Consider the following 13163-nt stretch of genomic DNA (forward strand, 5'->3'; position numbering starts at 1 on the left):
GGATGACCTTGGGCTCCTCACCTTCCTGCCCTCACTTTCCACATAGTGGGCTTACAGGCATGTGCCACACTTGCTGGTCAGGGTCTGGATCTGGCATTTCTAGGTTCCTGGCTCCTTAGTCATAGGATTGAAATAGGGCCTAGACAGTTTGAAAAATAGCAAGAATACTTAGTAAAGGTATAAAACAGTTCAGAATATGCTGTGTGTGTGTGTGAGAGACACACACACACACACAGAGAGAGAGAGAGAGAGAGAGAGAGAGAGAGAGAGAGAGAGAGAGAGAGAGAGAGAGAGAGAGCGCAGTGGGCCATGTGAAGGAATTTACTCAAGGGTCTGACTAAAAAATATATCATTTAGTCGGGCACCGTAGCACACATCTGTAATCCCAGCACTCAGGGAACAGAAGCAGGCAGATCTCTGTGAGTTCGAGAGCAGCCTGGTCTACAAAGTAAGTCCAGCAGGGATGGGAGACAGCAGGGTGACATAGGGAAACCCTGTCTCAAAAAACAAAGCAAAGAAAAATATGTAATTTATGTTGATTAACTGGTTTGTGTCATTATACATGTCCCCAAGCATATATAAGCAATAAAGACACACACACACACACACACACTGAAAAGTTTTCAGAAACCAGTTAACTCTTACACTTTTTGGGTTCTGGACATGGAACTCAAGTTATCAGACTTGGTGGCTCCTTCTTCTTCTTTTTGGCTTTTTGAGTCAAAGTTTCTCTGTATAATAGTCCTGGTTGTCCTGGACTCTTTGTAGACCATGCTGGCCTTGAACTCACAGAGATCTGCTTACCTCTGCCTCTCAAGTGCTGGGATTAAAGGTGTGTGCCACCATGCTCAGCTCATGATGGCTTCTTTTGATCGGGTTGAAGAGAAGGAGTTTGGCGATTAGGGCATAGTTTTGGTGGGTCTGTATTTTAATTTTTTGTTTCATTTATTTATTTTGTCTGTATAGTGTATGTGTGAAATGTGGGCACATGAGTACCACTGTACCATTTTCCTGCCCACTGAGACATCTTGATGGCCCCAGCTCTCTATGTTGACTGATAGATCATGTGACAATATCACTAATGCACATTGCTCACAGTGCATTTGATTTAATCACATGCATGCCCAATTATCCACCAGGAATACTGAGAGGTCTGGTTCGATAAGTCTAGCCACAGGCTTCAGTTTCTGTTAGTTCAGAGCAGGCCTGGGCCTCCATTCTTCAGAGATGGGTTTGGCAGTCACTGGAAATGCGGCAAAGAATGGGCAGCCAACCAGAGACAGAAATGACCTGGCCAGAGGAAGATACATTTAAAAATGGTTTTTACTGCTGATATAATTGGTTAAGAAAGATATACTAGCCGGGCGTGGTGGTACACACCTTTAATGCCAGTATTTGGGAAGCCGAGGCAGATGGATCACTGTGAGTTCCAGGCCAGCCTGGTCTACAAAGTGAGTCCAGGATAGCCAACAGAGAAACCCTGTCTTAAAAACAAAACAAACAAACAAACAAACCGAAAAGAAAAAAAGAAAGATATACTGCTGGTCTGGAAGTTAAACTCATGACCTGGCCAGGGTAGCCATGTGTTTACTCAGTTTGCCTGGGCTTTCTAGTTAAATGACTACTTAACTCCCCTTTTGGAATTTATTTATTTATTTATTTATTTTATTAACTTTTATTTGTTTTTTTAAAAAAATTTACTTTACATATACATTTATATTATTACACATATATACAATAAACTACATATAGCAAGAAGGACCATGAAACAATCAAGGATTATATAAATATAAAAACACTATGAATGTCACATTTATATAATCCCTTCTGGAATTTAAATGCTTGTAAAAAAAAAAAAAAAAAAAAAAAGCCTGCGAGCTCACCAGAGCTAACCAGAGGTCACCATCCTGTCTGAGTGGCGATCCAAACATGCTAATGATAACCTAGTACCACCCAACCCCCACCCACCAAGCCTTTAAAAAGAGCCTACAAGTTCACCTGGGGTCGCCATCTTGTCTGAACAGTCACCCCAACGTGTTGGATCCTGTAGAAGAAATGCTCTTTGTTGTTTGCATACTGTTTGAGTTTGAGTCTGGCGTCTTTTCTTCAGCATGTTCCGGACCCTAACAATACTATAGCAAATGGGCTTGGCTTGGCATGCGGCAGTGCACGCCTTTAATCACAGAACTCAGGAGGCAGAGACAGGTAGATTTCTGTGAGTTTGAGGTCCGACTTGACTACATGGTGTGTTCCAGGCTAGCCAAAGATACACAGTAGCACCGTGTCTAATGGAGTTGAAGGGTTCTTCCGAAGACTTTGCTTTGAGGGCCCTGTTTGTCTTGTTGTGCATACATCTAAAACTACTTCAGACCAGTGTTTCTACACCAGGATTTCGAGCCTGGAGAATACACTTGAATAGTTGCTACTGAAATTTGACGGTCATCAATGAGAGAAACTTATTGCTTTGTTCAGAGACCACTCTTAGGCAGGTGAGCTCTCTGAATAATGCTGAAGATAACATGTTCCTAAAGGACAGAAAAACCAAACTTGAATTGGAAATCGAAGAAGAAAAAACAAGGAACTGAAGCCAGTGATTCCAAAACAGCAATAATATGACACAAGACTTTTCCCAAGAAAGAGCCTAGATAAGTAGAAATGGAGGCGCTTTTTAATTTTTTTTTTTTTTTAATTTTACGTTTTTCGAGACAGAGTTTCTCTGTGTAGTCCTGGCTGTCCTGGAATCACTCTCTAGACCAGGCTGGCTTCGAACTCGCAGAGATCCACCTGCCTCTGCCTCCCAAGTCCTGGGATTACAGGCAGGTGCCATGGAGCTGGACTGGAACTCGGTATTTAAAATTTTTTTTTTTGGTCAGCTTGAAATTTTAAAGTCAACAAGTTAAAATCGTAAACCAAGCTTTACTTTTCCTTAGCGACTCTGTTGGTGAAATGCCCCACTGCACAGGCATAGGTGACAGCCCTCAGGGAAAACAAGGCCCAGGAAGTGCTATCTCCAGCAGAGGTGGGAGGGGCAAGGGGTTTCCGGTCGGAGGGAGGCGAGTGCTAGTGCGCAAGCGCGAATCCTGCTTCTGGCTTTCTCTCTCCCCTCCCCCTCCCTTCCCCAGCCCGAGGGGTCCCGAGGTGACAGCGCCTGGAAGTGCGACTGGAGGGAGCCGGAGGAGGAGACCATGGACAGGGCCAGGCCTAGGCGTCGGCGATCTTCGTCGGGTGAGGACAGCTTGCGCGAGGGCCGAGCGGACCTTGCTACCTGCGCCGCTGGCGGCTGCTCCCAGGCGCGGTGGGGAGGGGGAGAGGGAGGGAGCGGCGGGGGCGCGCGTAATGGAGAGTGCTCCGGGGCCGCGCCCGCAGCTGTCGGGGAAGCTCGGCTGCAGCTTTCCCTAGCTGCACCTCTTCCGTACGCTCCCTCCTCCCGGGACACTCTCCTTGATTGTCTTTGGCTCGCCGATCTTCCCTGCTGGTAGCCGCTGTCCTGCCACGCCTTCTTCGTAATTCCACCCGTGTTCTCTTTGGCTTCTACCTCCCCGGCACTGGATTTCACTTTCCTTGGTTCCTTTGAATCCTTGCCTGGCCCGCTTCTCTCCCCCGCCCCTTTCTCTCTCCCCCTCCCTCTCCCCGCCGTCCCCCCCCCCAACCCCCCCCAGCAGGCCGAAGAAGCTGCACCGAAGGAAGGCGGGGCTTGCTGATAGCCCCGCAGTTCCTTAAGTAAATATGCCTGGTGTCCCTCTGGTTCGAACAGGCTCATTTAATAACATTATTTCCCCAGCCTCCTGCATCTTCCAAACATGATTCGAAAGTCAAAGGATTTGAAGCCGGGCTTTTGTTGTTTTTAATCTCAGCACATTTTTGTTTGACTTTGTTTTAAAGCTTGAAACTCAAGAACCTCTTAAGTTTTGTATAAAATTGAGATAGAGCTCTGCCCAGTCAACAAGTTATTGTCATCTGTTAAGTGCACCTCTTAAGTACTTGAGTTAAGTCCCTTGGTCATAAAAATGCACAAACTAGTACATAAAACAACATTGATGAATTCATTGAGTTGTTTGTTTCTTTTTTTGTTGAGAAAATCAACATCCCTGAGTAACCCAAGATGGGGTCAGAGTTGAAGTCTCCCTGCCTACCTCTCCTGAATTCTGGGGCTACAGGTCAGCTCTGCCCCCACTTATAGCCCAGGCTGTCCTGGAACTTGATCTATAGACCAGCCTGGCCTCCAGCTCAGGGATGTTAGGGCTTTTGCCTCCCAAGTGCTGGTGTTAAAGGCATTGGACACCACTGCCTAGCACAGCCTAACCCATTTTAAAATTTATCACTGTAGTGTTTACTTTTGTAGAGCTAGTGTTAGCAGTTCCAAACTACTTAGGTATGCCAGTGTCAATATGTCTAAAACTGTATTGTTGAACCGAAGGATGTGAGCACAGATCTCTGAGAACTTGGTTTGACAGAGTTGAAATCCCGAGATCTCTTTATGTACAGTAGATCTTACTAGTATTTTTGGTCTTTTTTTGGAGGGATGGTTGTCACCATGCAGCCTTGGTTGGAGCTCAGGAATCTCCTGTCTCAGAGTTTCCCATTGCTAGAATTATAGGTGTATGCCACCATGCCTAAATTTTTTCTGTGTATTTTAAAGATACTAGCTGTTCTTTGCCTTTGAAATTGTATTTATGCAAGACATAAAGGTGTCTGCACTAATATTCCTGTGGGAGTTCTTTAATGCAGAGTTTTAGGCATAGTCATAATCTCAGTTTAAGATGCACAGTTTCTTCTCAATAAATATGTTTCATCTTTGCTTTTTACATACACATGTGTTAGTGCATTATATAGAGATATTAGACCTTTTCATTGGCAAAAATCTATCCCCCTCACCTGGTAAATATAGACTATTTGATGGATATACTTTTGGAAAGAGAACTTTGAGAATAAAAAGTGGCTGATCTGAAAACACACTGGTATTTATGTTAGCTATACCTATAGGAAAGATCTCTTTGAGGAAGTTTTGAGATTAAGAGCCCACATTCATGTCACTAGAGAATTTTCCTCATGACTTACCTTTGGAAAGGCCTTCTTTCTCCAGAGTAATGTGTAATCTGACCCAATCAGAGATCTATGGTGTTCTAGCTATTTTGGTCTGGTATGCCTCTAGTTGTATAATGTGGACATTAAAAAATGTTGCTTAAATAGTATATTTGATTTTTCACATATATATGTATATATTTATAGAAATAATGCTGTTCTGGAACTTGCTGTGTAAAACAGGATGGTCTCAAACTCAGAGATCTGTCTGCCTTTGCCTCCTGAATACTCAGGAGGGCGTGTGCCACCATTTCTGTCTTAAAATATTTATATTTTGATTTATCTATTTTATTTTAATGTCTATGAGTATTTTTTGGCATGTACATATGTGCACCATGCGTGTTCCTGATGCCTGTAAAAGTCAGGAGAGGGCATCAGATCCTTTGGAACTGGAGTTACAGATAGTTGTGACTTGCCATGAGGGTGCTGGGAATCAAACCTGTGACTTCTGCACGAGCAGTGTGTGTGCTTAATGGCTGAGCCATGTCTCCAACCCCTAGAAACAGTATGTAGCAGAGGAATGTTACCCCCTGTTAGCCTGACCCTTTGTTTTAGAATGAATCTCTTCTGCACCACGTGAGGTTCATGTGCTCATCAAAACCAGTGGTCCAACACGCTTGCCACTTGCTCACAGAGCTCAGTCTGAAGATAAGGTTGGTGGGCTGCAGCATCACCTTCTGCACCCTTGGCCTGACTGTAGTACTAAGCATTTTACAAATTCAAATATTTGAATATTTACATATTCAAAAACCCTTACAAGGGGGCTGGAGAGATGGCCTAGAGGTTAGGAGCACTATTTGCTCTTCCGAAGGTCCTGAGTTCAATTCCCAGCAACCACGTGGTGGCTCACAACCACCTGTAATGAGATCTGGTGCCTTCTTCTGGTGGGCAGGCACATGTATGGACAGAATACTGTATAAATAATAAATAAATCTTTAAAAAAACCCTTACAAGTAATTTGTTATTTTTGATTTATGGATGAAACTGGGATTTAGGAATCATAAGCCTTGGCTCGTAAGAGCTGGTGTTAGAAACAGGGCCAGGATTCAAAATCCGGCCTCTAAATACACTGTCCATAGACAGTTTTAACTTCTTTTTACTGTCACTTCACGTTCATTAGCCTTACTTTGGAGAAAAAAGTTCTGCTTCTAAAGAATAACTAGTTTGAGTTAAAAACCATAAATATCTTCAGGATTTCCAAATTCTCTGTGTGCTCTTGTGCATTGTGGCTCATCAAGAAAGTGGCTTTCAAGTGAAAGTATTAGAGAGAGGCTGAAGAGAGGAGAGGAACGGGAGAAACTAATATAATTCTATTTCAATTAAAAACATAAAAAACAAAGTGGCTGAGAGGACTGGTGAGATGGCTTAGTGGGTAAAAGTGTTTGCTGCCAATACTGACACATGAATTCACATGGTGGTGGAGGCAGACAGCTTCTGATCACTGCTCTCTGCCCTCCACATGGGCACTGGGATATACATAACCTCACCCACCCACCCAATAAGTGAGAATGGAGCCAAGTGCTTTGCCATTTCTTCTTCAGTCCCATCTTCAGGGATTAGTGTCCCCATGATATATTTTTCTTCCTTTTTTTCCTCTTCCTCCTCCTCCTTCCTTTTTTCTTTCTTTCTTTTTTTTTTTAAAGACAGTGTTTCTCTGTTTTAGTCCTGGCTGTCTTAGACTCACTTTGTAGACCAGGCTGGCCTTGAACTCAGAACGATCTGCCTGCCTCTGCCTCCCTAGTGCTGGGATTAAAGGTGTGCACCACCCCTGCCGGCTCGCTTTCTTATTATTTCTTCTTCTTCTTCTTCTTCTTCTTCCTCCTCCTCCTCCTCCTCCTCTTCCTCCTCCTCCTCCTCCTCTCTTCCTCCTCCTCCTCCTCTTCTTCTTTTTGTTGTTTTCTTTCTGAGACAGGCTTTCTCTTGTAATAGCCTTATCTGTCCTGGACTTGCTTTGTTGTAGAGGAATACCTTGAGTGGATGTAGCAGTTGTCAGTAAAGCAAGCGAAAGGCAGGACTTCCATGGGAGGTGGGAGGAGCCTGGAGGACTTGACAGTTGAAAGTTGACAGTTGACAGTTGACAGTTGGGAGTTGGGGGAGAGAAGCTCCCCCACCCCCCACCCCCAAGGAGGATCATATTGGCAAGTGCTTGGGATATATGTAGGTTATGAGGATTAGAGTAGTTTATTTTAGTTTATTGTTAGATTAGAAGCAGTTTAGATTCTGCCCAGCTTAGTGCTTGTAGCTTTAAAAATACAATTCAGTCTTATTGTATCAGTTATTGGCTTCTTAGACCAGGGTGGCCTTGAGCTCACAGAAATCTGCCTGCCTCCGCCTCCTGAGTGCCCTACTTGCTTGCTCTTTCTTTCTTTCTTTCTTGATATATTTTTCTAAGAGGCCTCAGTTGGTCCAGGTGATGTCTGCTTTTCAATACTGAAAGTACAATGTGAGTTGGACCAGGAAGTTGTTCTTCAGTGACTGGGTCTTAACGAGGCTAACCAGGGGATGAGAAGGTGAAGATAGGAAAGCTGGAACCAGAAGGTCTTGCACAAGCTGTGTCTTATACCAAGAACATTTATAAAGAGCTACAGCATCTTAGCCACCAGGCCTTTAATTCTAGTCTCCCCGTCCAACCTTAGTCCTTACATTGACGAACAGAACATATCTTTTAGGCTAATTACCCTTTGGTGCCAGTTCTTCCAATGGAAGCTCCACTTTTAAGGAGATTGGCTGGCTATTTTTAGAGCAGTGACGTCATATTACCTTACATAAACCTAAGAGTGATGTGTATACATCCTTTAGATCAGTAAGGACATATAATTCATTGTTAAGAAAAAGGAACATACATAGTAAATTTAAGGAAAAAATTGTCAGTTTAAATCCTAGGCTGTTTCTGCAAGTAACTTATCTTATCAGCAGGGGTCACCCCCTAACTGACTGTGGAGACCAGGCTGGTCTAGAACTTTCAGAGATCCGCTTGTCTTTGTCTCCATTGTCTTAGGATTAAGGGTGTGTACCACCACAACCCTGCACAAATATTTCATCTCAATTACAATAAAAATCTACAGAAATCTCAAGTAAAATTCAAGAGCTAACAAAAAATTCTAAGTCGTAGGTCAGTTGTGCCAATTTAGGCTTAAGTAAGCGAAGCCCTGCCCACCATTCCTTAGAATTTAGTTATTGCTAACTTGCATAGGTGGACGCTTTCTAGAAAGAACTGATAGACACCTTGCAGCTAATGAGTTCTGAATTCCAGCAACTATCAACTGTATGGAAAAGAGTTCAGTTCCTTCTTCCCTTCTCATTGTTGGTAACTTAGCCTCGCATCTCTCAGCTTTCTGCCTTTCTCCATGAACAACAAAAGCCAAAACAAAGCCAAAAGTGATCCAGGAACTTTCTGCCATAGTGACTTCGAGAGGGACCATGGTAGTCTCTATTTTATTATTTGTGTTATTTCTTTGGGAGCTATTTCTTTCCCCCACCCCTGCCAAACTATAACAAAGTATGAATTTTCAAGGGTGTGCATGCATTAAATTCGTTGTGCACCATTTTGTTGCAATCATTTTATCTGTATGATCTAGGAAACCAATAACTGATACCATGAGACTTTAGTGTTAATTTAAAGCTGCAGGCACTACACTGGGCAGAATCTAAACTGCTACTAATCTACCAGGAAACTAAAATAAACTACTCTAATCCTATGTCTGCATAACCTACTGTATCCCAATCACTTGCCAATCTGATCCTCCTAGGGCAGCTTCTCTCCACCAACTGTGAACTCTCAACTGTCAACTCCCGGTTTCTCCTCCTCTCCTGGAAGCCCCGCCTTCCACTTCCTGTCCTTCTGCCCAGCTGATTGGCTAAACAGCGCTTTTTGACAACTGCTACATCCACTCAAGGCATTCCTCCACAATTCCCCTTTTAGTCTAAAAACAAAAACAAACCCAAAAAACCTAAAAAAAACCTTACCTCTACATTTATATTATTACACCAATATATAATACACACACACACACACACACACATACACATACACACACAGACAATAAACTATATACAGCAAGAAGAACCACAAAACAATCATTATATTTATGTTATGCTCATAGTGTTTTGCTGTCTTCAGCCCCATCAGAGACTTGAGAAGGAATAAAATTAATTACCTGCAGGGCTAGAGAGATGGCTCAGAGGTTAAGAGCACTGACTGTTCTTTGAGTTCAATTCCCAGCAACCATGTGGTGCCTCACAACCATCTATAATGTGATCTGGTGCCCTCTTCTAGCCTGCAAGGCACACATGCAGGCAGAATACTGTATAAGTGATAAGTAAATAAATCTTTAAAAAAAATTAATTACCTGAGTAAACAGGAAGTGCAGGTTAGAAGCTTCTAAAATGAAAAACTGACGCGGACACTTTGCTGTCTGAACAGTCCGATTTGCTCAATGTTATTTATACTCATTGCTTAACACAATAAGGGGCACATGATAGCTATTAAGTAAATATTTGCTGATTGAAAATTCATACAAGAAAAACCCACAGGAAGTCTGAAAAATATGGATGAGTAAAGAGTTAAAATGTTCCCATTTGAGCACACTGGATGTTCTTCCAAACGTCCTGAGTTTAGTTTCCAGCAACCACATGATGGTTCACAACCATTTATGGTGAGATATGGTGCCCTTTTCTGGGATGTAGACAGAATACTATATACATAATCAATCAATCAATCAATCAATCAATCAATCTTAAAAAAAAAAAAGAATTTGCCTGATCTTCTGATTCTACCATGGGTATAAACGGTTTTGTTTTTTGTTTTTTGAGACAGGGTTTCTCTGTGTAGCCTTGGCCATCCTGGACTCACTTTGTAGACCAGGCTGGCCTCGAACTCACAGCGATCCACCTGCCTCTGCCTCCCTAGTGCTGGGATTAAAGGCGTGTGCCACCACGCCCGGCTTAAACGGTTTTTTTGTTTTGTTTTCTTGAGTCAGGGTTTCTCTGTGCAGCCATGGCTGTCCTGAAACTTCTTCTGTGTACCATGCTGGCTACGAACTCACAGGGATCCATCTGCCCCGGCTTCCTCAGGGCTGGGATTAAAGGTGTGCACCATCACTGCCTGGCTGATATGAAGGTTTTTGTTGTTGTTTGTTTTAGAGACAGGGTTTCTCTGTTACACAGAAACCCTGTCTCTGTCCCTCTCTCTGTCTGGTGTCCCGTCTCCCCTCTTCCTTCTCTCCCCATGCTCACATGATAAACTTCTCCATATCATATCTGTTGCCTGGTATCTTATTTTTTTAAAATAAAGCCTTGGCTGTCCTAGACTTGCTTTGTAGACCAGGCTGTCCTGGAACTCACAGCGATCCACCTGCCTCTGCCTCTCTGAGTGGGATTACAGGTGTGCGCCACTGTGCCCTGGGTCTTTTTGATCTTTAGGCATAGCCCTTTAGGATCTATACAACATATCAATGTATTATAAGTACAGCAAAATAATTTTAAATAAGGGATAAATATAAATGGATCCTGTTCATTAAATTATATCATTTAGATGTTATAATAATTCTTATTATGTCTTTGGTTTTTGTAGAGATTGTCACAGAGGGAAAAAGGAAAAAGTCATCACCCGCTGATTTAGAGGAGGTAGGTGTTCATGTATTCATTGTCTTTGAAGTTACTGATGTGTTATTTCCTTTTTAGTGTAATTAAAAATATACTGTAAAACTTGAATCAACATTTTAGGGAAAATTCTGTGTTCTAATTGACTGAGGGTTGAGTAGGAGACCGTTAGGTTTATATTTGTAAAAACTTTGTTTCTCAAGTCTCTCTTAACCCGAGTATCACACATATAATTGATAGTCTATTATACTATTTAAAAAAGCTTCACAGCACAAGAACTGAGCAGTTATTACTCTATTCTTAGTCCTCTAAGCTAATTTGGCTCCCTCCCAGCTTACATCCCAGAGATGATTGCACTTTGTAGCTTCCTCTGCTGACCTGTCTCTCCTGGTCCCTCCTGGTCCCTCCTAGATATCTCCCTGGCTGAATCCCAGACTTTCTCCTCTAACTCCTCCTCCCCTGGCTGGCAGGAGTCCAATCCTGTTCTCTCCCCTGCTCAGCAATTGGCTGTAAGCTGCTTTATTGGTGTACCAGAGGAAATTGAGGAGCAGTGTTTACACAACACTGAGACAGGATATTCTCAGAACAGGTATTGCAACCAGATATGGAGGGACACAGAAGTCACATTTAAATTACACGGTAACCTCTGCCTGCATGGAACCTTTTCTAGGACTTGACTTTAAAATTTTTACATGGTAGTTAGTATCCCTTCCAGTCCTCATTTTAGATTGTTTGTTTGCTTGTTTTTTGAGACAGAGCTTCCTTGTGTCACCATGTTGTCCTGGACTCACTTTGTAGAACAAGCTGGCCTCGAACTCACAGCAATCTGCCTGTTTCTGCCTCCTGAGTGCTGGATTACAGATGTGGGTCACCATGCCTGGCTTTTGTTTTGTTGTTGTTGTTTTTTGTTTGTTTGTTTTTTTCAAGACAGGGTTTCTCTGTGTAGTCTTGGCTGTCCTGGACTTACTTTGTAGACCAGGCTGGCCTTGAACTCACAAGCTGGGATTAAAGGCGTGTGCCATCAATGCCTGGCCTAAGTGACTATTGTATGTTGTTTAATACTTAGTTATTTATACATTTTAGATATTTAAGTTTTAAACAATGATTTCTAACTTGTTACATTTCATGCATTCATTTTTAAAATTTAGCTAATCATGAGCTATATAAATCAGACATACAAAAGTTACTGAGTGCTGGGTATAGTGGACAGAAGCCTAGGAGGCAGAGATAGGAGGATTGCCCCAAGTTTGGGTCAGCCTGGTCTGTTTAGTAAGTTCCAGGCTAGCTGGGTGATACAGAAAGAACTCTTCCCAGCCGGTCAGTGGTGGCTCATGACTTTAATCCCAGCACTCAGGAGGCAGAGGTAGGCGGATCTCTGTGAGTTTGAGGCCAGCCTGGTCTGTTGGCTGTGCTTTTTAACAACTAAACTTCACTATCCAACTCAACTAGCTTACACAAAAGGGGAAATCGGTTAAAAGGAAACAAGAGTGAACTTTTTGGTATCTGTTCCACGGGATGGGTCCCTAGGTGTCTTTGGCCTGTGCGCTGGTCTGGCCTGTTTGCTGCTCCTTTTTTCTATCCATGTGTGCTCAAGCCTGGTCTGAACCTGTTGTTCCTTTCTCCTCTCTGCCTGCCTGTCTCTCATGTGCAAAGGGCGGTCTCCCTCTCCCAGGTGGAGTCCCTCGGTCCCCTTCCTGAATTCCAGGCCCAGGATGGCTCCACTCAGTTTATCTCCAGGTTAATCTCAGGGAGTATCTGTGATGTGTCCAAGGGCAAAGCCCTCCAAGACTGCTTTCACCTGTGACAAAGCTTACACTCCTTCCCACACTGGTCTACAAAGTGAGTCCAGGACAGCTGCTACACAGAGAAACCCTGTCTTAAAAAACAAAAACAAACAAACAAAAAACCTATTAGAATATGTGTGTAGAGTACTGGACTGTGCCTCGGTTGGTTGATTCAGTTCTTCTATATATTTCAATTAAACTAAATTTGTTCTTGTGCTGGTTTCAGATAACAAAGCTCCTAGCTGTCAAGTCAGAGGATGCTCTTGCTCCATCACCATTGTCCAAACGTGGAGGCTCAGAACGCTGGGATCTCCCCCTGGAGGGGGTAAGATGACTTTTCTAGTCTATTGTTGTATTTGGTTTGTTTAAACTATTTTAGTAAATAGATTTGTACTTTTCTTATGTGTCGTTTTTGATTTTCTATGTAATTAAAGATTTTATAATATATACATATATATTTGTGTATTTATATATACACACAAAATATCCATTTAATATATACACAAATACCCATACACACTTACACACACAACGTGCGTGCGCACACACACGTATATGTATTTATGGGTATTTGTGTGTGTGTATATATATATATATAAATTTTTTTATATACTATGTGCATATATGTATAATGCATATATATACACACATGTTTAATTTAAAAGGAAAGGATAAAGATTATGAGTATGCATCTAT

General features: G+C 42.5%; 1 protein-coding gene across 1 annotated transcript in view; it reads left to right on the forward strand.

The window, feature by feature from the left end:
* The first annotated feature begins 3036 nt into the window (after positions 1-3036).
* Positions 3037-13163, forward strand: part of Senp7 (SUMO specific peptidase 7) — a 112721-nt gene continuing 102594 nt past the window's right edge. Inside the window, exons 1-3 of the mRNA XM_051150058.1 lie at positions 3037-3225; positions 10655-10707; positions 12694-12792. Of these exons, the coding sequence (XP_051006015.1) occupies positions 3186-3225; positions 10655-10707; positions 12694-12792 (192 nt within the window). The 5' untranslated portion in view covers positions 3037-3185. The remainder of the gene's footprint in view (positions 3226-10654; positions 10708-12693; positions 12793-13163) is intronic.

Source organism: Acomys russatus, chromosome 8, assembly GCF_903995435.1.
Source record: "Acomys russatus chromosome 8, mAcoRus1.1, whole genome shotgun sequence".
NCBI lineage: Eukaryota > Metazoa > Chordata > Mammalia > Rodentia > Muridae > Acomys > Acomys russatus.